This window comes from Pagrus pagrus (assembly GCF_965226575.1).
Source record: "Pagrus pagrus genome assembly, chromosome: 16".
Lineage (NCBI taxonomy): Eukaryota > Metazoa > Chordata > Actinopteri > Spariformes > Sparidae > Pagrus > Pagrus pagrus.
The window spans coordinates 21,022,786-21,048,959 of record NC_140200.1 but is presented as its reverse complement, the minus strand read 5'-3'; the positions used below and the strand labels follow the sequence as shown (position 1 = coordinate 21,048,959).

The 26,174-nt window shown below is 40.8% G+C and overlaps 1 protein-coding gene across 1 annotated transcript in view; it reads left to right on the top strand.

The window, feature by feature from the left end:
* The first annotated feature begins 11,395 nt into the window (after positions 1 to 11,395).
* LOC311271257 (clavesin-2) overlaps positions 11,396 to 26,174 on the top strand; it is a 38,604-nt gene continuing 23,825 nt past the window's right edge. The window contains exons 1-2 of the mRNA XM_084376857.1: positions 11,396 to 12,783; positions 14,891 to 15,065. Coding sequence (XP_084232983.1) covers positions 12,395 to 12,783; positions 14,891 to 15,065 — 564 coding nt within the window. The 5' untranslated portion in view covers positions 11,396 to 12,394. The remainder of the gene's footprint in view (positions 12,784 to 14,890; positions 15,066 to 26,174) is intronic.

Below are 26,174 nucleotides of genomic sequence, written 5' to 3'. Positions count from 1 at the left end.
TGTGTGTGTGTGTGTGTGTGTGTGTGTGTGTGTGTGTGTGTACACTAGTGGGGGTCCAGTCTCAGACTGGAGTTTGCTGTAAGCCTCTTGTAGCCCAGATCGCTTTTGTATGGCCCCACATAGGCAGTTCCTCCAACAGCCAATCAGAATCCACAAAGCCCATTACTTCACTCTCTGATGGCGGCTGTGTCGGGTTGGACCAGTATCCACCCAAAAAATGCTAATTTGAAGAAAGCAGGAAAGCGCAACTAAAGGACCAAAATTCTCTTCTGTAAATAAAAAGAAAATAAATACTTTGCAACTTTCAACAGTCCCAAAGAATCACCCAGAATATTTTTAACTCCAGAATAACCCAGGCTCTGTGTCAATGTAGTGCCTATTTGTTTTGTTTGATTTTTTTGGCACAAAGTGCTGGCAGTGTGCTTGGGTGCACAACAAGCTTACAATGAGTAGTGTGATAAAAGCACAACATTCACCAGTAACATCTAGGAAACTGTAAGTCCTCCTTAAAGAGACAGCGCAGTAGCAGCTGGACCTAAATATAACTACAGTATTTAACTGTTTCAGCTGTAGCAGGTCCTCAATCACCATATTGTTGATTTTAGTTATCAGTGCATTGCCTGGGTATAGGTTAAAGGAACAGTTCACCCAAAAAAGAAAGTCTAGTCATATCTACAATCACCACCACAATGACTGAAGTAGATGGGGACTTGTTTTAAAAAAAAAACTGAAAAAAGAAGATGAAATGGCTCCAAACAGCTTGGCCGGTGTAATCCAAGTCTCTTGAAGCCCTGAGATCCAAAATTGTTAGCGCACACCCCATCTGAAGTGGGTGAACGAGCACAACCAGGTGTGGAGGGTGTAAATAACTTCTTTTTCAAATCAATTTGGGATCTACAGGCTTCTGGAGACTTGGAATAAACCTTTCGAGCTGTATGGAGCCATTTTATGTTTGTTTACCAGTTGTTTCACATGTTTTGAAACAAGTCCCCATCTACTTCCGTTGTTTCAGAGGATGCTGCAACGCTGTATTGCTGTGAGGCTCCAGAAATGTTTTGTGGACTATACTTTCCATCAGCATGAGGGTGAGTAGAGAGTGACTGAATTTTCATGTATGTGTGACATTAACAGTTAAACATACACCAACACCATAGGAACCACAATGGAAATATGCTCTTGGGATTTATCATGTTTTATCCTTCTGGTAAATGTTGTACAAACATATGTTATCTCCTGGTGACACTGAGAAGACATTATTGTATGACATGTTTATATTTACAGTTTATGTCATTTGTTTTTTATATTTCTAATAAATAATCTCAATCATTCAATCTGTTAACTGAAATGTGTATATTTGCATCATTAAACACTGTCATGTAACAAAATCTGGACATTCTTTTGTTTAAAATTCCTGACATCTGTGGGCAGTTCCCTGCATTTTAACACAGTTCATCCATAATATTTATATTTTGATGTCAACAACAAAACAAGTACATATGATGTTTTCACTAAACTTGTGAAGTCCGGGGCGGCCGTGACAGCAGTTTGATTCCCAGCCCGTCTTTGAGCAAGACACTGAATCACAAATCGCTTTGTGCGAGTCGTCACCATCTGTGTGTTTAAATGGGTGAATGGAAGGCCATAATTTCACCATTGACAAAAAACAAAACTAAAAGCAACATGTCTTACTTAACAGGCCTTTCTAGAGAGCTGCTGTCTAGGAAGGAAAAACGGGTCGTGAGTCAGTGTGTGTGTGTGTGTGTGTGTGTGTGTGTGTGTGCGTGTGTGCGTGTGTGTGTGCATGCGTGTGTGCATGCGTGTGCTGTCAGTATGAATGAGTTGGCAGGAAGCCAGCCACTGACATCCCGGCTGCACGGTTGAGTCTCCACTTCCAATTAAAATTTCACCCAGAAACGGGAGTTGTACGTTTCCCACTGGAGTAAATCTATTGTATAAGAACACAAAGCTCTGATTATTGTGGTGCTGATGAATTTATGAATGGACACAAAAGATGGCAGCCATTAAAAAACGGGTCTCATTATAGTAGAGCGTTATGGAATTTGTCTTTGCGTGTGTGACTGGCTGTTCTGAAACAACGCTGGAGAGGTTAAACACAAAGGTATCTGAAAACTGGAGTGCTGGACGAACAGGTTTTTCCTTTTTGATCAGCGATTGGTTTTAAGTGAAATCTCTTGATGAAATATAGACAGATATATGTTTTTTATAAGGTACTGAATGCTTTAACCCTTTAAATCCACCAAGTCAGACCTGTCTCCTTCTACTTGATACTGATGATCCTCCACTCACATCCTACTCACAAGCCCGATCTACCAAAGTCTTGAGTACCCTCCCAGGCGTTTCTATTTCTGTCTGTTGACCGATTTTATAAGTGCAACAGCGTCACGACCGTGTAAGATAAAGTCAGGAAACTTCACACTTGTGTAGCTGAGATCTAAATGGAGGCAGAGTTTGAAAATGGGTGTGGTCCAAGCAGGGGGGTCGGTACTGGGGAGGAAGGAAGCTGGAAAGGGGCCTTTGTCCCCCCACTTTACGGCCCTGGCCCACATTCGTTTTAAGCTGCATATCGTTGTAAACCCAGTTCCTGTCAATCCTGATCACTCTAGCATAGCTGGTATTGTTCTCACTCTGTCTCTGTCTCCGTCTGTCCACCTGTTTGTTGTGGCCATTATAATATAACTTCTTTTTTTATAACTTTTTTTTTTATTGAGTTTTCAGTGTGATCGACATTTACACAAATCTTTCACTTTTGAATTGCCTAGTAGAAATTAAACAACATACAACAACCAGACATAACAGTACAATAAAACATATATAACACACACACACACACACACAGACCCAAAACAAGAAACAAACAAACAAACAAACAAACAAACAAAGACAAACAAAAACAAAACAAAACACATGTTGGTACATATGTTTACAGGTCAACTCAGTCAGACAATACAGTCCTCTACAACATACAGAGGTAGCCTGTATAACGCACAAAGAAAGATCTGAGGTCTTTCTAACATCACCAAAATACACCATGTCCTCGCCACCATCCAACAAGGATGAAAATAAAGGGGAAAAAAAGAACAAACATATATCTACATATATATATACAGTACATATATGCATGCCTACTGTATGTCATTCTGGAACTGGAAATGTAGTTGCTTAACATAAAAGAGAAGGGGGTCCATGCTGTATAAAATGTGTTTACAGAGCCTTTAAGTGTGTGTCTGATTTTTTTCCAACTTGATGCAGTTTAAAACTGCCTGCAGACAGATTTTTGATCTGATCAGAATCACAAGTGTACAAGATACACATGATCTGATATCATCGTGTTGCTGTTGTTCCTGGAATAAATATTCCTCCAGGACCATCATTGAAACTGACCTGTTCTAGGAACTGCACCAACACTGCGATATCAAATAGACCCGCAAGATGCAGTCATAAAACTTTACAGGTGTGTATCTGAGATAAAAAATAATGACTGAGTTGAAAGATGGGCGCGGTCCTACTCATTAATACTAAGTACGTCGACAACATCAACTGAACCTCCACAGATCTTATTCCCTCTACTCCGTCTCTCTCCTGAACAGACTGGCCATATTGCAAAGACATGCGACAAGCAATAATTCTCTGAGGGGAATCCAGGAGGATAAGCTGACTGTTAAAGCTTAATCTCTCCTGTTCTTTCCTCAGTCCCTCCATCCATCCATCCCTCTATCGTAGACTCACACAGGATCTCCCAGACCCCCTCCAACCCCCCTCCACCCACCCTCCGCCCCTGCCTGCTCTGGTTGCAGGGTCAGTGAGTTTGCCCTCGGAGAGGTTTGTACAGGAAGAGAGGGGTAGCGGGGTGTGGCATGTCCACCAGTGTCTTTGATCACTTTGGGGGTTACAACCCTTTTTATTCCACCTGATCAGCACTGTACTGACCTTGTGGTCCGACCCCCAGGGGAGAAACAACTGCATCGGGGGCTCGGTGGAGGTGCATGGGGAAAGTTTTGCAGAGATTCTCAGTCTTTCCCAACCTTTTTCCCTCACCTATTAAATCCTCATCTCATGGAAAATCCATGGTGAAATTTTTTTCCCCATCATTGTTTCCAATTTGTTATCTAAGTGGCAACCCAGTAAACACAAAAGTGATGCAACCATACGTCAGCTGCAACGTTTTATAATAGTTTACAGCCAATAAGTCGTTATTCTTAACATTATAATTTGACAGTGTAAGTGTTAATAATAGCTTAATTAACATTTTTATTGCTACATTATCCAGACATTTATAAGTATTTACAATAAACTTGCAAAACTTGTTTATAGAGAACGCTGATGTTGTTTATAATAGCATTAAAGTAAATGTATTGAAATCCGACTATAAGTCTTACTAATGTACTTATTATGTCATTGTTAAGCCTTTACTGAACTTTGTTGTTGCTTTTTTAAGATTAAAACCTATTTTATTTTGCATCCAGTAACAGTTATCTGTGCATTTATTAACAGTTAAGTAGCATTTTTCAGCCACCACATCTAAATCATGAACAATCCCTTATTGAGGTTAATTAATGCTTTATTAAGCGCTTCTTAAGAGTTAACAACAGGGTATATTTCTTGCTTTATATCCAGTAGCGCCATAAAGATTAGTTAACTGTTAGTAAATAAATAATAAAGTCTGTTTTAATATTAAAATAGCAACAGAACTGCTTAGTAAAAGCAAATTAATGTGTAATAAACTATTCTAAGAAACTCTTACAGCTTTTATCAATGTTCTGAAGTACTCAATAAACTGTTAACAGGTTACTTCTAAGTGCTCGTAAATGTCTTATAGTCTCAAGATAAATGTGTTTATGATGCTGTTATTATCACTTACTGTCTTTTTGACACATAAGACTATAACAAACATCTGATAGGAATGTAAAGGGGTTTATAATTACTTATCATTCACCTGTTAACTAAAGCTTATCACGAGGAGCTTGATATAAAGCTTTACCAACAAGGTGTTATAGTTATCTCTGCCAGACAAGAGGTGATTCATGGAGAACCTGTGAGAGATAACAGAGAAAGGAAACATTAAAAGTGTATTCAAAGATGGGAGCTTCCATTTTACCTCTTGTATCTCTACAGTTTGCCCTGTGTTGTCCGCTCTGTCTTATAAACACTTAGCAGAAATTTATCGTAAGTTTACTCTCAAATTTTGTTTACATTAAAAACATTTCAGACTGTGTTGGTAGAAAGTGAGAAATGTGTTAAAGCAACACAGGTAACAAATAACATATGATACAGTTTGCAATAACAACTGAATTAATGTTTCCACTACAAACTGGGTCATGTGGTGAAATCCACAGGTGAAGTTTGACAAGCTGGGTTATTAACTGAATCACTGCTGCCATCTGCTGTTCCTTCAGTCATGTTGGCTGGTGATGAGGTTTGGAGTCGAGGAGAGTATGGAGAGAGACTGTCCATGAAGAATAATGTCAAGGCTATTAACGGAAATGTTCAAAATAGCAATTATTACAAGACAGCATGCTGTTTTTTTACAAATAAGAATATCATTCTTGCATGTGCAGTATGTGCTTTTAACTCACATCTTGCTGTTCGTACATCACACAAGACATTCTGTTGGCTATGAAATAAATGTCTCCTTCAGTGTCACTTAAACTTCATATGCTAACATTCATAAGCACAAAGTAAAGTAAAGTAAATTAACAAGAACAGCACTGATGTACTTGTACATTTCAGACAAAAATATTGAACTTTCTGCTCCACCACATTTTTCAGATCAGTAATTTAGAGTAATTTGTGTCCATGATTAAGTCCTAAAAGTCTTATTGTCTTATCCACTGCTGTGAGATCCTTTTAACCTGTTTTAATCGAGGTCAACTAGTTTTATTAGTGTTCTAGAATAATGTGACATTTCTCTTGGTATTATTGCACTCTGCCCTCTCACACTCACGTCTAAAAAGTCCAATTAAACAGCTTGTTTTCTGTTGGAAACAGGTCGAAAAAAACAGCTACACTGGCAGAAATCTTGTGGAAAAATTTGTGGAAAAGACTTTTAAGACTCAACCAATGAATCTTTTTAGGTGATACATATATTACGTATTAAAGTCACCTGAAAACTGAAGAATGAGTGCGTTTTACCTTTGATAAATCAGGAACATTTTGCTGATAATACTTCTGCACTTTTCTTTAAGTATGAATGTGAATGCAGGACTTCACTTGGACTGAATTACTTTAGTAAAGAATCTGAATATTTTCTGCCACTGATACAATCTACTAGTATGTTATGCGCTCCCTCCTCTGTGTCGTTCTCTCCTCCTCTTCTCTCCTCTGTCCTCTCAGGTGTTTCTGATCATCAGGTGATGAGGCCCAGCCAATACTTAAGAGAGTCTGAGGGAGAAGGAGCTCTCTTCTCCAGAAAAAGCATCTCTGACCCTGTTAGACTTCTGTCTTTGTCCTCAGTTGGTGTTTTGTTCTCTTTTGAGTATAGAGGTCTGGTAGTCCTGTTTTCAGCACTTTTTAATTGAATCTATGTAGTTTTTCTAAGTTTGGGGAGGAAAGCTGTGTGTGAGTCCTGTGGCTCACTGCGTGACTGGCCCAGACTCCCCCATCCTTTGGTTAAATGTGGCCAGGCCTCCAGACCCATAGTTTTGTCAATTCTGAAATGATTTGTAAATAAAACTAATTTCTTTTTGCAAACTTGTTCTGGAGTATGGTGTCCTCCTTATATATTGCTGTCACAAGGTAGAGCCAACTGTGTGTTTTGATGGATCATGAGGTTGTTGTTGTTTTTTTGTTTGTTTCTTCGTTTTTGCTCATAAGCAGGGTCATGAGTATTATTACATAGATTATACATACCTCTGTGCAAAGGGGAAAGAATCAGGTAGCAAACAGTTTCAGGCTCTTTATAAATACAAACATGCAAAATTACAAAATCACATCATGTCAAGATCATCATGCCACTGTCTCAGTAGATTTTTTCCCTTAAAGTAAATTTAAGCCACTGACCAGCAGAGGGCGTCATAGTGCATCAGTGTTCTGGATCCAGACAGACCATTACATCCATACATTCAGTTTTTAGTTCTTCCTGTGTTTTGTGCATGTTCCAGCTGTTCTCTTTGTTTCTTCCACAGTCAAGTGAATTAGAACTGAATCTTTCTATGTGCAGGCGTGTTTGCCTATTAAACACGTGAATGGTGGGTCAGTTCATCTTTTCATTCAGAACCTTAAGACTTGAAATGATAAGCTGTGGTGTTGGTTTTTAGTTTATTTGTTTTCCAGAAACAGGTTTAAAATGTCCCCTTATGTACAAACCATTGCTCACAGCTGTCCTGTACTTCATCAAATGTCACCTGCTGCCCTGTGAGCAGGATGAAATAACTGATGGAGGGATGAAATGCTATCAGGCGTTTAGCAGTTTAAAAACAAAGACTCCTTACATCCAAGCTCTATGAAGCAATTACAGTCAGTCGTGTTTTGAATATTAATTATGGATATTACTGACTTGTGCACATTGTAATTATTCTTTAATTGAAAAGGTTGCTGACTGAGATACACACTCGTACACACTTTATGAGCAATTACAGTCCACCCAGTTTACATTAGGCATATGACAGAGACACCTCTTAGAATAATGCTCCGAAATGATCATGCAATTGAATCAAAACACTTTACAACACATTATAACCTTCATGAAGGGAGGATTTATTGCAGGACTGCTGCATTAGTTCTAGACAGGCGTACCTAATTAACTGGCAAGTGAGTGTAAATGTGTGTCTAATTGAGCTGAGTACCAGGGCAGTAACAGTCAAAGGATTAATGAAAAAACAAACATTTGTGACACATTTGAGGGGAAAACCAGGACTGTTGATCTGCGGAGTGAACCGAGCCTCAGACTCCCTGGATCCACAGGATGTCCTCACTAACTTTTTATGTCCAGTCGTCATTTTTTCAATCAGCCGTTCAGCCCTCAGAGACTAAAATCAAAAAGACAGCTGTGCCATTGAAGACCAGAGGTAATTTCCAATGCATGTCTGCAATTTATTTAATTCGCTCCAACACCGGCCCATCACCGTTAAGGGGCATTAATGCAACGCCTCCGGCTGCCCCCAGGGACCCTGCTGGATTCTCTCTACCCCCCTCCATTCAGGATTTGCCCCTCTCCCCACCCCCAACTGCCAGGATATTATCATAACTGTGGTCTTTAGACAGAAGCTGTACGGGCGACCATGAGTGATTTTTTGTTAAAAACTAAAGTGGTGTGCAGTTGACAAAACGTCCTGCAGCACTTTAGATGCATTTACAAAGACAGAATGGTTTGTGTGTGTGTGTGTGTGTGTGTGTGTGTGTGTGTGTGTGTGTGTGTGTGTGTGTGTGTGTGTGTGTGTTTGAATTAGTGTGAAGAAAGAAAATATGAGCATGAATATGAAAATATGTGCCTGGATCTGTGTTGTTGTGAGTGGGAGGACATTTCTTTTGTGATTCATTCAGCAGCAAATGTGCTCAGTGGAAAAATGAATTCCTTTCTTAAAGCCTGACACACTCTGGGTTACTTAAAAACACATTGTAAGAGTCAGCCATGATTTGGTTTGAATAATTTATTTAACTTCAGAGATATGGGGTGGAGTAGGTGGACGGGTGTTCCTGATGTGAAAATGTTGTGATAAAATGTTGGATATACACATTTATACTGATCTTATATCAAACTATTGATACATCAAAGTGTGTGTGATCATGTGTTTTAAAGCTCCTACAAGGGACTTTAATATTTTGTTGATTTTGATGGCCCCTGTGGACAAAAGTGGGGGTGGTTCACCTTTTCTCCTCATTCCAGTCTCCCTCTCTGTCTGTTTCCATCTTCTTACATCTTTTGTTTCGCCTCGCTACGTCTGCCGTGCGTGATGTGCGCTGATAGGTTGAAATCAGTGTCGTGATGTTGGGAAGGCGCCGTGTAATGACGCAAAAGCAAAATAATCCATAATTCCCCTCAAATGCTGTTTTGAAAATGAAAAGTTGTCAGAAATATAAATACTCAAGTAAAGTACAGATACCTGAAAAATCTGTTTATGTACTTGTAATCTGTTACTTCCCACCTCTGATGCCTGCTGGAGGCTCCAGACTGGTGAGATCTTGGTAGAGAAGGAGAGATAAAGTGACAAAAGACTTGGAGGAGGGAAAACGTGAAGGGTTGACATTTGCTGTCTGCCGTCACTCAGAATTTACTCAATTAGATCAAGATTCAATCAGTAAAACAGGACAGAGATTCTACAGATTCATTAGAGAGCCAGTGGGATGAAGTGTAGCTGTAATGGAGGGGTGTGTGGATGAATAGATGTATGGAGGGAGGAGGGGTGGAGGGGTGGATGAGGGAGTGGCACCTGCTCAGTGGTCACCAGACAGCTGCACTTAAACATGCTGAATTAATTTCTTTTGTACCAGCCCACTTATCTCTCTGGAGGTCGGCTGTGTCGCTGCTGATGGCTGAGCGGTGAGCTTCACATGCAGCTCGGTTACCTTTACTGCTCTCTGCTCCATCAATACAGTCAGGCAAACAAATAAAAGGAGTGGAAGGATCACTGAGTGTTAAGGGGCTGCAAGAGAGAAGGACAACATATCCTGCATTTCACTTCTTGTATGTATTGTTAAGATAAAACAATATCACGGTATTTCCTGGTTTTACAGGCTGCATTACAGCAAAGTGATGTCATTTTCTGTACTTATCAGACTGTTCTACTTGTTCTTATACTGGCCTTTTTCCTGCTTAGTCATTATATCCACATTAACAATGATTAATTATGAAAAAAATCTCATTGTATTACTGTTTTATGAAAGTACCAGTTGTCATCCCTACAATACTGTTGCAGTACCAATATTAATGTTTTTGGTTAAAATATCATGATATTTGATTCCTGAGATAAGATAAGATAACTTGGATTACGCTGGACGAGCTGTATGGAGCCATTTTATGTTTTATTTTCTGTTGTTTTATTACGCTTTAAAACAAGTCCCCATCTACTTCAGTTGTTATGGAGAATGCTGCAACACTGTTGTGCTGTGAAACTTCACCTGACTTTCCCGACACGACTGAGACTGAATTTTCATTTCTGGGTTAACTCTTCCTTTAAGAGTCTGGAGTGAAACCTTCATCAAGACGCTTAAAATTTCGGCCTTGTTGCTTACGGATTATGGCCAAAGAATTGATTTGGTCCACCAAACATGAATCACTGTTTATGTTTTTTCTGATGTGGGATCCATAACTATTATTATTTTCCATGATCTGACCATGGTGGGCTGAGTGACACTTTCTAGAGGAGGTGAGTTACTTAAGGGAACTTAGGTGCTATTTCTATGGAAGCCCTGAGAGGCCAATGACAAAAAGAAAAAGAAAACTTTTTATCCAAAAGTGATCCTGATATTTTCACCTGTTCTTAAAGCACCTGTGCTGCTGGACCCCCTCTTTTAGTCTATGTTTTTTGTAGAAGAGAAAGATCTTCATTGAATTTTTCTTTTTTTTTATGCCCAAACAAACTGAATAAACAAACTGACCTTAAAGGACAACACAGTTTCATACTGTTTTACTTTGTTTATATTTGGCGGACCCTGCCACCTTTCTACCTTCATACAGTGTCCTGGGGATGTTTACTCAGTTATGGAAAAAATAAATACTTCTAAGTTTGTATTATTTGTATATTATTATATATTTATAATTTATATTTTCTTACAAGGAGAGTATATCAGTTGATATTAACTGATATTTTTGCATGACAAAGACAAAAGGTAATCAATATTATATGTAGACAAGTATAGGAAAATTATTCATTCAATGACTTATGGAGATGGCGTGGGATGAAATACAAAACTACATAGTGCCCCTTTAAGTCATAAACTGAGGAGACAAACAGTTTAGATCATATTTAAAAAATAGATTTCCTACTGGCCTTACTTCCATTTTGCTTGTCTCTTAACAAAATAATAAAATAGGTGCTTGCTTTTCGCCTGAGGTCCAGTAATAAGTTAGAATCTGGGGGTTAAAAGTTTGGGCACACCTGCTCTGTAGTATTCTGAAGCACGTAATAATAAATAGTCCACAAACATGAAATAATTTACCCTAACTCTGCAGCATATGGTCCTTCAGGAAGAAAACGAGCAGAGAGGTGATGTTGAGGCCCCTGATTTTGCCTCAGGCTTCAAATCCAACCGTCCACCCCCATCCTTCAGCTTCTACCTTCATCCTACAGACCTCCTCCCTTCACCGTCCTTTCTCCATCCCTCCACTTTCATTTTTCGGCCTCTCCACATCTCCATCTTCCCTGCATCTGTTGCCTTTTCATCTCACACTCCACCCCCTCCACCCAGCCACCACCACCTCCCCCACCCCCCCAGCCGGTGGCGTCCATACACCGACCGGAGCGCAGACTCCCTTGTTGTCAGTCACTTTCCCAGCGAACAGACGGCAGCAGCGGCAGCAGCAGGAGGAGCAGAGACGGTAATCCCCCCACAGAGCCACCCCACCCAACCCAGAAACCGGTGGCAGGAGGAGGGGAACACAGCCTCGCGGGACACCTGTGCTGCTGGATCCCCTCTTTTAGTCTTTGTGAAGCCTGATTTAACATCTGAATTCTCGTCCCCCCCCCCCCCCCCTAAAAAAAATCGTGGAGGATGACGATGATGATGAGACAGGGGATGTAGAGGCGGGAGCGGGCGGCCAAATCTGCCTGGATTGACGGTGACGGAGCGGAGCGGCACCAGCAGCGGCACCAGCAGCAGCATCAGCATCAGCATCAGTCGGTCGGCGGATGGAGATGCGTTGTGAAGGCGGAGGGATGCTGCTGATGATGATGAGGATGAGGATGATGATGATATAGCAGGTGCTGCAGGGTCGTGCCGCATTGCCTGGCCGCCGCGAGCGACGCCGGGGAGACGGTGATGCTGTCGTCGTCATTGTGCCTCCGACAGAGAGAGAACGAGAGGAGAGGCTCTGACATGGTGGGAAGCGGCCGTCTGTCGGCTCTGAGCTCGGGCCGCCCGGATCAGCAGGTTGGACGTGCTGAAGCCTGAAGCCCGGAGGACCTGAGTCATGACACACGCTGTGGGGAAAATCACAATAAAGTTGAATCCTTTCAGGTGGAATTAAAATGTTTGCGTGCGTAAAAGTGAGCGGCCCATATGTTGATATTAGGAGCATCATAGCGGCAGCGCCTGTGCCAGTTCAGGGTGGATTACGTCTACAGAGCAGCAGGCCTCCATCTCATGTCAGCTGGTGAGGCAGAGAGAAAGGCATTTAGTAACACACTTCACCCTGTTGCTGCGGGTAACATTTGATTGTGTTGTTTCGCTGGAAGCTGCGGTGCTGTGGTCCCCCGCGGAGGGACAGCTGTTGCGAAAGATGACTCACTTACAGGCTGGCCTCTCTCCAGAGACCCTGGAGAAGGCCAAGGTGGAGCTGAAAGAGAACCCGGAGACTTTACACCAGGACATCCAGGAGGTCCGGGACATGATCATCACCCGGCCGGACATCGGGTTCCTCAGGACAGACGACGCGTTCATCCTCAGATTCCTCCGGGCGAGGAAGTTCAACCACTTCGAGGCGTTTCGCCTGCTGGCACAGTACTTTGAGTACCGACAGCAGAACCTGGACATGTTCAAGAACCTGAAGGCGACCGACCCGGGGATCAAGCAGGCCCTGAAGGACGGGTTCCCCGGCGTGCTCTCCAATCTGGACAGATACGGCAGGAAAATACTGGTCCTGTTCGCAGCCAACTGGGACCAGAGCAGGTAATAAAGAGGTGGAGGGCTGGTGGTGGTGGTGGTGGGGCTGTGGAGTCTGTTGTGAGGTTATCTGATCAGACAAACAAAGAGCAACAGGACACAAAGACCAGAGGAGAGTCAGTGGGTTAAAAACCACTCAAATTAAATGGAGTCTGGTGTGTGGAGCTGTCCACTCAGCACCATCACATCACTGAAAACCCCGAGAAAGCAACTCATCTTTATTCTTTAATCAAATGAGGGGAAAATACACGGCGTGGCCAAAAGTTTGTGGACACCCAAACATGAGGCAGTGTTGTTTAAAGTACCCAGAAGTCATACTACACGTAAAGATATTGTGTGAGGATATTAATCTGGGAAAAGTGAAAGTCACCCATACAAATGGTACTTGAGTGAAAGTGAATTACACATATTTACATGTATGTGTACTGATTATTATATTATTATTTAGCCAATTATCAGATCCGATATTCAGCTTTTGAGTCTGTGTTTCTTTTGTCTGTTTGCTGATAAGATAATTTAATTTAAATGTGCTTCTTTGGCTCTGATGCAGCACGCAATCTGCAAAGTAACTAGTAATCAAATTAATGTAGTGGAGGAGAAAGTGCAAGTGTAGTGGAGTGGAAGTATAATGTAGCAGAAATTGGAAATATAGGTGCCTCAGTACAAGTGCCTCAAAATTTTACTTTTAATTTTAGTCACCCATACAAAGAGTACCTGAGTGAAAGTCTGAAAGTATCTGATATTAAATGTACTGAAGTATTAAAAGTAAAAGTAAATTACACTTATACAGTATGTACATGTTTGTGAATATTATGTAATCAGGGTCTGATTATTGCCAACTATAAGATGTGATATTCACTTCAGCATTTTTCTGTTTATCAGTGATCATTTTTTTATATTATTGTTGATCAAAGAAGTTAATCTGCAACCTGAGAAGTAACTAGTACTGTAACTAAAGTTATCAAATTAATGTAGTGGAAGTAAAAAGTAGCTCCTGACAACAGAAGAAAAATAATCCTTTGGCTAATTCTGTCATGTTTACTCATGTTTTACCATGTGTTTTATTAATTGTACTGTCCCTTCTTCAAAAAACTAAACTAAACCAGACTGTTTCAACAAAGCTGGAAGGACATGTCTATCTGAAGAAGCTTTTGGTTTCCTCTTGTTATCGAACTAAGTAGAGTCCAAACAGCCTGGACCTCAAGTGTGTGGACAGGTGACAGCATGTCCACAAACCTCTGTTGATATAGTGTACTTATTTATAAAACAACTTGTGCATTTAACATTTTATTTCAATGGAAGTAAACTCATGTTAGTCCTAAGATGTTTAAACCACTTATTGCCCCTTTGAAATGAATGATATGTCAATAGAGCTGCAACCAATGGATCATTTTTAATTGCGGATTATTTTCTCGATGAATCGATTCGTTGTTTGGTTTATAAAACGTCAGAAAATAATGGAAACTGTCGATCAGTGTTTCCCAAAGCCCAAGATGATCGACTCAAATGTCGTGGTTTGTCCACAACCCAAAGATATTCAGTTTACTGTCACAGAGGAGGAAAGAAACCAGAAATCAAAATAGTGCCAAATAATTTAGCAGTTGACAGCTAATCTATTAATAATTGCAGCTCATGTCAGTGACTTGCAGTTCCATCAAAAGAATGAATTTCCATTCAAAGCTTTTTATTTGAACGTTGTTTATCAGGGAAAGGAGTTAAAACTATCCAGAATCACAAAACACCACAGAGAAAAGTCAGAAAATATACTTTATATTTCGTCTTCTTTCCCATCCTGTGACTTATCTCAAGACCACCAGGTTGGGTTTAATTTCACATTTAAACTACAAACTGTTGCTCAAGTTGTCAGATAACTGCCTATGAGTGAGTAAAAGGTTCCACCTTTTCTTCTAATCTTCATCTTTCTAAGTTTTAGTTGTGAGTTCACAACATTTTAACTCATCAAGACTCTCCTTTAGACTCCTTTTTGTTTGACTTGAGATAGAACATGAATCATTGGGTCACTGTTTCTTTAGTTTAGTGCTGGTTCTCTGTGTTACAAAGTCATTGTGTGACAGAATGAGCAGACAGTTACAAGCTGTTACACTTTTCCCAGATACACATTTGTGGACATACTGAGGGCGATCCTGCTGTCGCTGGAGTCTATGATAGAAGATCCGGAGCTGCAGGTCAACGGCTTCATCCTCATCATCGACTGGAGTAACTTCACCTTCAAGCAGGCGTCCAAGCTGACTCCCAGCATGCTGCGGCTGGCCATCGAGGGGCTACAGGTAAGACGCTCGGCCGTCAGGAGGCTTTCTATTATTATAATGATGATGGCTGATTACTGGTTCTGTGTCAGACTTTGATACTGGAGACTGTGGTTTGCATCTCAAGACGTCAACATTGTTTTTAACCATGACTGTGATCTTTACCAAACACTCACCAAATGAGTCATAGAGCAAAGAGCCTGCACACTAGAGACTTCTGCCAACCGAGGCTGAACTTGAATGGGGATAAAATAATTTAATCGTGCAGCTCTTCTAGACTTTCTGAATTTATTGGACCGAATGGCTCCAGTTACGACAGTCAAACGAGTCATGTCTCGGGGGTTGTGACGCTCAAAAAATGCATCCACCGTTATACAGCCCCTTCTTTCACAATGTTAGCTTACGGGAAAAAGTCTTTTGGGCAGCAGTGCATCACGTGACGATGTAATTACACGGTTTGGCCACTATGAAAACTTCCTGGGGGCTAATGGCCACTTAGCTCCATGGGTTAGGGTTAGGGTATATACTGTCCCTTATAGTTTTGTAGCTACCTTTGAATTCTGGCCATTTCTTACGAATTACATCTTTAACTGATATTGAGAAATCAATGTTGGTCTCAGCATCTCAGCATCTACAAATCTGCAGTCTTGACTCAACAAAGTTATTTTTGGCGGAGGAAAAAGCAAAATCTTGGGCTCTACTTGACTCTGAAGGATTATTTTTGACCTTCTGACAGTGGCAGAACAAACCTCCAGCTCCTGCTCACATCAGCCACTCTGCAGTCAAAATGTTCCACTTAAGAACAAGTCAAGCAGCGTGTTAAAGCCGTGAGCTTGTTTAAAGAGCAGTGGAAGGAATAATGACATTTCCATTTTGATTACACACTGCTGGGTGCTTTTTTTCAAGGCTCGTTTGGCAGGTAGACGACGCGAAGAAAGTGATTTTCAGTGGTTGTCAATTCGGTTTTCTTTAGCGTTCTCGTTTTTTGGGTGGGAAACAGAGAAATGAGATGAATGTGACAGAGCTCATTAGATTTGTATCTGTGTGTTGAGGGATTTTCATGGCATGAACAGGCATTAGTGCTCTCCCTCTTCAGGACACCTTTAACGTCATAATTGAAATGAGATACGGGAGGAAAAGCTCACAGTACAGCTGTCCTCTGGTAAGCAGCCAAACCCGAGAGGAAACGTCTTGCCTGTGTGTGTTCTCCCTCTGTGTGTGTGTGTGTGTGTGTGTGTGTGTGTGTGTCGGGGGCTGTTATTGCTTTCTCAACATCCTTGTGAATCATCTGCCAATTTGTGCTGGGCTCCATTAGCCAAAGTGAAATCTAAGGGGAAGTGTTTCCAGAGGGAAGTGTTGAGTAAGACGCAGCGTGGTCGAAAAGATTATCTGATGTGCCTGTGATGGATGCCAAACTGTCAGAGTTGCTTTCCCTTGAATTTTACTCTTGTTTTACATCCTAGTGTAAGTTTAGTTTTAAAGCTGAAAGAGGAAGAGTGTGAAAGAAAGTGATTATATTTTAGGATAAGTTAATCAAAAAAATGCAAATTCTAAACTGGGCCCAAGTCAAGCAGTAAAGTTTTATATCAAATTTTATTACTTTTTTGCTACCAAATGAAATGTGTCCAAGTACCAAAAACTGCCAAGTACCAAAGATGTGTCTGGTCCAGGACTACAGCTGCCAATGACGGTGCCAGCGTCTTTATTTCAGGGAATTTGGAAGATTTAACAACCTGTTGTAAAATGTTAATTTGATTACAGGTGAAGAAAAAGTCTTTAAAGCGACTACAAGTAAGTTTGATATTTTGTTGATTTTGGAGACCCCTGTGGACAGAAGTGGTAACCACTCATCTGCTTCAAATCTCCTGCTTCTTTTTAACTGGTTAACATGCTACTCATTTTAACTCTTTCAATCTGCATGCAGGCTGATTTCCCAAATGATTTATAGTATCATGAGATATATTGATATTACAGTATGAAATTACATGTACAGGAGCTTCTTTCCACATCCCTTGTCCTCCGAACCTTATTTAAAACTGGAGCTTTCTTCTCATGTGTATTTTTAGGTCATTTCCTTCTTCATAAAACATTGGCCAGGGTAATTTTAAAAAAAATGTTTCAAATCATGTATTGTTTACATGGTTTGCTAGCAAGCAGTCTTCCTCTTCCTTGTATATGCAGACACAATAAAACAAACCAACAGACAGAAGCTGACTCATCAAAACATGGCTCCATGGAGCTACCAGTGGCCAAAAACTCTGCAAGGTACCTTTAACATCCATCCATCAATCCATTAATGACGGCTAATTATCCTCCTTGTTTAACAGCAATGTAAAGGTCTCAAAGTCATCAATTAGTGTAGCTTGTTTTATTGTACTGTGTTCAATCGACTGTTAGCAAAAGACACAACTGTCAGCTGAGAAATGGGCAATTTCCATCCGTCGTTTAGTTGTTTGTTTTCCAGATAATGAATCACTAAACTGTTCCTGAGTATCAAAATAATTCAATAACAGAACAAGAAATTAAATCATCCTCTACTTAAGCCCCAGCAATACTTCAATAAATATGATATCATGACATCAGCAGGGTGCTTTCACACTTCTTCCCACCTCCTCCACTTTCTGTAAATGTTAGTTTTCTGCTGTGTCAGCGTGGAGTCGAGGTGGTTACGTTGGCAAGGGAAAAATCCTTCTCCTTTTTCAGGCCGAGGGAACAACCAGTGCATCACTGCGACGAGTCCATATATAACACATTTCTGACGGCTCTCCAGACACAGATTAGAGCCTGAATAATTGATGGCGGCTATTAGCTGAGCCCTGAGTCATTCCCAACTGTGCGACTGCTCACACAAATGGCTGCTCATCATTTTGAGCAGAGAGGGGAAGAAAGACACGTAACAGGGTGATTTGATCTGATTTAATGTCATTTGATTTGACAGATTAAACGCACAAAACACAAAATCATCAAGGAAGTGGCAACAAATTAAAGCGCATGTTCTACTTGATGCAAAGATGGGAGAAATAATTTATATGTAGTGATGATCTTTATTTTCCTTATTGTCCACAAACAAATGCACTATTTTCTCTTGTTGGAGTAGCGTTTGTTCAAAATTAAGATGGCCAGCTGCTTCAGGAAATTATGGAACCTTTTTTAAACTTGAACTATCTATTGACCCCTGCAAAGTTAAACCTCTGTTATCCTCGTCACCCATGCTTTTGCTCGTTTGTCATATACAGTATAGTCTCATGTAGCTAACATCAGTCAAAGGTGAAATAAATGTTGCTCCAGGATCGCAGGTGTAAGAGGAGGTGGCCTCAGACAACAAAGGAAATGCTCTTGTATGTAAACCGATATGGCTTTTTATAATTATTCACCATGCTGCTTGAAAACACAAGACATTAAATACCGAACCAAATATCCATGAATACATTTTAGCTATGTGCATTTCTGCAAAACTACAAACAAGTTTAAACTTTAAACATTTCTTAATGTTGCGACTTGATGTTTGTTTAGGTTCAGTTTTTCTAAATCACTCTTATTGTTGTTCTGCTTAGGTTTAGCACAAAAACACTTGGTTAGGGTTAGGAAAACATGGTTTCGCTTTAAATACAACTCTGCTTCCTGCTACAAAAAGGCAATTTTGGTCTTCACAAAAGTGGCTGGAAATTTCCACAGGGCTCCTTAAAAATCACTGGGTTGGTCACCACAAAAAAACGGATGGAGATGGTCAGACTTCTCAAGAACAAAAGCCAGCTCTGGTCACCACATAAACAACTGGAAATGTCCCCAGGTCTCTTTTAAAAAACACATTGTTTCGTCACCATAAAAACAGCTGGTGATGGTCAGACTTCCCGTTAAAAAGTTGGCTTTGGTCTCCACAAAAACGTCTGGAAATGCCCACTGGCCTCCTTAAAAATCACCCGGTATCGTCTCCACAAAAACAGCTGGAGATTGTTCAACTTCCCGTTAAAAATAGCCGGGATTGGTCACCACAAAAACGATGTCAACCTATTGTCCCTGTTGAATAAACAAATACATAAACTGCAAGCACATGAAACATTTATGATTTAGCTTCTGTACAATATGTGAGAATAGTCGAGCTGAGTCACTCCCACACACCAACACGCACAGAGATCTAAATATTTTAAAGCAGTCACAGTGAGTCACTTCAGTCCGAGCAGGTTTCAGTTGGGAATCTGAGAACCGGTAAGTGTTTAAATGCAGCTGAGTCAGATTCATCTTCAGGGCAGCCGGATGGAGTTTCTTCTGCATGAAGGTTTGATGTAGTTTGATGGCTGATTTACACTGAACACATCACTCAGTTAACTTCTGTGTGCATCAGCAGCTTTTATATCTTCTGCTCTGCTGTCCTTGTTTTTCTTTGTTTCCACAGATTTTTCAAGCCGCTCGGAGCTGAATTATCTGATTTCTATTTGAACTGACAGCAGTTTGGCAAGTTACACTGCAAAAAAATCCCTCAAAACTAGAGAAACTTATTCATATCAGCCTCAAATCTCATGACATTTTGTTAGTATTGGCCAAGAAATTTAAATTCAGCTACGTTCTTTATTCAAATATCAGATTATTCAAGTTATTTTTGTCTTGCGTGGTTGTCTTTTCACTTGTTTCTCATCAGCTGACAAAGAGTCACGATGCCACGGTAACAAATTAAGTTAAGTAATCTGCTTCAAATTGAGCTCGACAGAATAATTTAACCTCCATAAGAGAGAATCAGACTTAAACATCCTAAATTAAGATGACATGACATTCTTGAATTGCTCCTTTTGCAATGCGAGGCGCCAAAATCCTTTTTGGTTTTTCTATTCGTCTTCCAGTTTTGGCTGCTCTGACTCATCTGCTTGCCTTTCTCTCGCCTCGTCCTCCATGTTAATGCTGCTCAATCTGCCTCAATTGTGATCTGCTCTTTGTCATGGCAACCCTGACAATCTTAGTTTTGAGCAAATACAAATAGCATGTAGGCCACATGCCTTGGGATCCAAATTTGTAGCACAGTGTGCAGCGTAGATCACAAGACTGTTAGTGCGGATCCCTGCTGGCACCCATAGAAGGTTCAATGGTTATTACACCCCCGAATATGCAACAGTTTCTTGTTTGTTTGTTTGTTTGTTTGTTTGTTTGTTTTTCTTTGGATTATTTTTGGAGCATTTTTGCCTTTAAGTATGTATTCAAGAGGCAGAATGTGGGGAACAACATGCAACAAAGGTCCCAGCCGGATTTGAAGCAGGGATGTTGTGGCTTACGTGTGAAGCATCTTAACGACGCACTTCTTCAACTGTTGAAAGAAAAAACTGCAGACTGACAACTCTGTTCTGGAGACTCGGCAGTACTGTAATGATGCTAACGTTGTTACATTTTTCCTGAATGCTACTACCTGTACAGGAGTTATCAGCATGATGGCATGAAAATATGTCTATTCAAACCGGTATCATGCAGAACTGTCGAATAGAGTCGCCGGTCCACCGTGTCTCTGTCGTGTTTAGCCTCACCTATCATGTTGAAAACAACAGTCTCTCCTGTGGTCAAGTTAACAAACATGCTATGTCCGGTTACATTTTCACAATAAAGGCACTAAGACGAATTGGCTATAACTTGGCCCTTGTTCATTTGGGAGTGTATTAGCCCAACCATCCCCGTATAGAATAAACCCCATTATGTTTTGGTGCAGATCTGAATAAAGGGACTAATCCAAGATTTTTCTTCTCACTTTCTTTAACATTTCGAGATAGGGTGTTTTTTTTGGAGTGATGAATGGATCTTGATGAAAATAATGAGGCGTATTAGGTGGCTGGTGTCTATGAGTGAGTACAGAAGGCACCGTGTTGGGCCTTGGCAGAATATGCTCTCTACTGAGTGCCATCCTAGGTTTTATTGTGGGTTTGGTGCTGAAGGAAAGCTCTTGGAAATGGAAAGTGTTCATCCTCTGGGGAGTATGAGTGTGATTGTCATCAGCTTTGTAACTGAATAATCTAGTGCTCTGTGCTAATGCTCTGGTTCAATTTAGGCACAAAAGCCTAAAAATACTTGGTTTGGCCGCCACAAACACAGCTGGAGATGTCCCGACTTACCATCAGGTATCAGTGGTTTGCAGAAACGTTAAGTGGCTACATTTTACCCTGGCAGCTGGGCTGGGGAAGCCTGACCACGGAACAGCCGAGCGAAACTCCATTCAGCTGATTAATCAGGCGTTGTGACCTCAAACTGCTCATCAAACAACAGCCTGGTTCTAAAATTAGACAAAGGGTGGGATCTGTGGAGTCTGTCTGGCTGTAGGAATCATCCCCTGGGTATCATGAATATAGTTTTATGTGCAGATATCCAGTGCTTGTCGAGGTACAGCATCCTGCTCTGGACTGGTTTATAGTGGTATGTTTTTTGCTCCTCTTTGAGGATGGAAAACAAAGTCTGTTTTGTGTCGTTTTGGTTGTGATTTATCTGAAAACAGTGAGACGGAGAAAAAAATCTAATGGGACAGAATCGGTAGCCTGACAGAGCTTTGTGTCCTGAAGTTGACCCTCGCTGTAGTCGTGCTCTTAATGTGCCGCCGGACGGTTTGTGCCAGAGACTGTACTGCCCGCGCTTTGTGTGCTTCTTCCTCTCAGATACAGTCAGCAGAGTACAGTACATGCTCCACTTTTCCACTTAGGTTTCATTATGCTTTCATAAAAGAGATTATATTAAGGAGGTGAGACAGTGTGCAGGATACAAACCCATCCAGTCATAATCCTCCAGGATTACGATGTTACAGAGGGATTAAAGTTTCAAGTCTGCAAAACCTTCTTTTGACTTGTCCTTTGCCAAACAAGTTTAGAAAATGTTTTCAAAGAGGGAAGTAATGCACATTAAACTGCTCTGTGAAAATAGCATCAGCCATTTTTAAAGGGGTCCTACGTAAGATTTTGTAGCAATTTGCATGTATTCATCACTTTTTATGTCCGTATATGAGCAGATCGTAACGTGATGTGAGAAACGAGACTTCCCCCGTATGTAAATGTAAATGTAATAGTCTACTCTACTCTATAATTCTAAGGTAATCACTTTCCTGGATTTTCTAAAGTAAACTTTTAAAATCACAGCGTATCGTCTCATCTCGAAGTGAACAGTGCAGGTTAACGCCATAACCGATGTTATGATCCACTTAAGTTAGACATGATTTGAGTAGAGATAAGCCCTGGTTTTTGTCTGGCAGGAGCAAAGAGGGTAATCGAGTGACATTCAAGTGAGTCACAAAGGTTTTGAAAGACCAGAAAAACCTTCAACATTTACCTTAAAAATTAAATATGGAACTTTTAAATTTTAACCAGTCCCGGCACGAGGAGCTGCTGATTACAGGAACGCACACACTCAAAGGCAAAATACAGCTTTTCAAGTCATGAGGTGAAAATGTCTGTATTTTTTTCTTTCATATTGTAATATATATTGCAGGAAACAAATACTGCAATGTCAGTATTTTCCAATAAGGTGCAGTTCTGCTTCTTAACACAATAACACTTGTATTAATCATTTCATACAAGAGGATTAATTAATTAATAAAAAAATAAAAAATCATATAGCCATTCAGTCAGGACCAGAGTGCAGCATTAACCTTTACAAACAACAGAGAAAGTCCAAATAGAGAAGAGGAAAATAACAATTAAAGCATCTTTCATTGTCCAATCTACCGTCTGCGACAAAATTCATAAGTCACATTGAAAAAACATTCAATAAGTTGTACTAAAAAATGGGAACAATACTAAAATACCATCTTTCCTTCGTTTTCAGGCTTTTAAGAAAAAGTTGTCTAACCACATTCAAGTGAAACAGCCTTTCATCCAGAATATTTCAGTGTTTTTATGGAGCCATTTCATGGAACATGAACTCTCTTAATTCATCATAATTTGTACAATAAAAAAAAGAAAATGGGACTTACTTTTCACGTCACTCAAACCACACAAACACACACACACACACACACACACACACACACACACACACACACACACACACACACAATTTATTTCCTCATCAATATTTTTTAATCAACCAGACTGAAAATCTTTGGCTTTCTTGTTTTTTGCTGTTGCCTTATGCCACTGGACTGGACTGGATCTCACAGTTAACCTTTCTTTAAATGTAGCCCTATATTTTATTTATTTTTAACAAGCTCAGAGTTAGACAAGTTGTAGTTAGACAAGGTGAGTTATTTGCAAAGCATTTAAAAGAAAAACAGCTTGAAAAAACATTTAAATGATGATTAAAACAATAGAAACCTTTTTGTTATCTTTCTGTTTTTTAATATTTTTGGGTTATATCGGCAGTATCTGTGTGAACATGCCAGATGTGGACCCGAGCCGCCTCCTGAGTTGCACCCTCTTTTGTCCGGGGATCAGAGATGTGAATCACATCATTAAGGCGATCTGTCACAGCCTGACACCGTCTGACCTCGGCTCAAATACCTGCCACTCAGTGGTGAATGAGCTGTCCTCAACCTCTGACACTTCACTGACTGTACAGCTGTCATTCAATAGAGTCAACGCTGCAGCTTCATCCGTGCAACCTGCATTTAAAGCTGCTGTTTTCAGTGTCTCAATAACGGTGCGAACTAACATTGTTACATCAGACTTGACCCAGAAATCAGCTGATTTGATTGTGTCTGTGATGTGGATCTGGGATTTTGTCTAATGCGTTCACATGCTCGTTGGAAAAAGTCCATCGTATAGGGCTTCCCACTGTGCTGATCATAGGAGCTGTCTCACTGTGCTTTTTTTAAGCAGAAGTATAATGAGGTTCAACCTTGATTAGATAATTAAAGGCAAACCGAGTCACTGAAATGTAAAACAAGGCTACATAAATGCATTATTCATCTTCACATGACGTGATGTCTGGGATCCGAGGGCCAGTCAAATTACATTAAGTCTAATCGAGCCGAGTTCAGTTCTGCGGTTTTGTTGTGGATCGCAGGTCTGTGTGTTGGAGTGTTTGAACTTTCAGCTCTGGTGCGTCATTAAACATTTTCGAGGTGGACAGAAAGAGCAAACTGTGAAGTGCAGACTAAAATGTATTGCTGCTCTTCTTCTGACCCAGACTGTTAACTGTCGGAGCATCGGGCTGCTGCCAGTGATACTGTTCGCTCTCTGTTTGGGTTTGGCCCAGAGTCAGCTCTCATTATTACTGTTTACTGAAAAGAAATTCATGCCCAGTAAGGAGAGATTTCTTTTCCACGGGTCTGTCTGAAGATTTAGACCTGTGAAAGAGACAACCTCCAAAACATGGATGAGAAAGTGGACATTTTCTCTCCTGAGTACTGTGAGGTGATTCTTAAGGTCAATGTGTTTCTGAAAAGCGTTCAGTAGACTTGGATGTATTATGCTGAAACATTTATCACTCAGTTTGACTTGTCCTGTTGTACTAAATGTAAATATAGCAAACACTGATGATTAGTACTGGATAACTGAAAGGTGAAAAACTGAATATTTGTACCAGCAACCTGTGTCTCTTTACAGGCTGTACCTGAGACACAGCTGCTAAATACGAATACTGGGGTCAATTTATGCACAAGATTCAACCTTGCAGTAATGGACCAAACAAAGTGCAGTCTGGTTATAAAAATGTGTTTTGATTCTATTGAGCAGAAGTTTGAAGTTAACTTTTACATACAAGCCTCTTACTGGAGGTCAGTCACCACCATCAACACACTCGCAGAGTGTGAGTGCTGCACAGACACTCGTACCGAGCGCCCCCCACCGCCCCGATTTCTGCGTATCAACTCAAGGCCGTAACTTCAGCTTATTTCTAAGAAGAGCCGCTCTTCTTTATTAGGAATCCATAGTGACATAATCTCCTGTGTGTGTGTACAATCATGACTTCCTAACAAAAAGTGCAAAAATGTACTTTTATACATTTTTAGTGACGTCAGAGGATACAAGTTGGCCAATCGTGAAGAGGAGAGCTGAATAGTCGGCAGGTTTTCATTCCAGCTGAGTGAATGCAACTCAAACTCGTACATACAGTAACAACGCTGTTAAGAACTGTGGATGTCAACTGATCAGCTTCAAATAATTCAACTGATCGGTACAGATAATCATGTTTCCCAGAGGATGAACCCTAGTGACTGTGATGATCTCACAACTTTTTCATATTTCTGCTTTTTGGTTTAAAAAAATTCTTCATCAAACTTCTACTTTACAACTTTATTGTCCATCCAAGGCAGGAAAATCACATCTGGTGTCAGCAGATACAATGAAAACATCCCATACAGTCCACACAATGTACAGCACAGCTGAAACATGAGTGCATCAGTCTTGTCTTGTAGTCATGTAATGTGCTTTCAGCTGACATCTTGACCTTTTCTTAGACCTCCACTTCCACTTCAACACAGTCTGAAGCAACAAAGGAGCTGGGCTCATCCATTTTGCCACACCGTCGTCTTCCTCTTAAAACATCGATTTAAAGAGAATCCATATCGTGGACGTCTTTTTTCCTCCTCCTCCTCCCGCCTTGTCCCCTCTGGCCTCCCCACCCCTTTCACTTTTGTTTTCTTTACCCTCCCCCCTCTCTCTTTAGCAACATCTTCATCCTCCCCTTCCCCCTTATCTCTCCCCCCTCTCCCTCTTTCAGTTCAGTCACTCCATCGTTGCTCAACAGAGACAGAAGCAGCAGGACGGCTTCTGAAAGACTGCAGCTTCTGATTTTAATCTTTTTGTTTTAAAAGTGAGCCCAATAATCAGAAATAATCACAGTAATTATGAGAAATATTAACAAGTCATTTCTATAGCAACACAATACAATCCTAAATGAAAGACATAGTGACAGAAATCCTCCAGAATCTTCTTCCTGTTTTCATTTTTAAGAAGCCTCAGCGGCTCCATCGTACCCCCCGCGCTCCTCCTCCTTCTCAGTCTTCCTCCACCCTTCCCCGGCTCCCTCCCGCCACATCCCACCCTCGCCACGTTGCCACAGCAACGTGTCGGACTGCCGTGCTATCTGCTCTGCCCTCTCCTCCAGATGGGCTCCCTTTTGTTGTGCGTCTGCCTGTTTGTGTGCGTGTGCAAACACATTTCTTCATCTCGCTCTCTTCTCCTTCTTCTACTCCCAAGACGCTCGCAGGCGGCTGCTTGGCTGGTCAGTGAACGC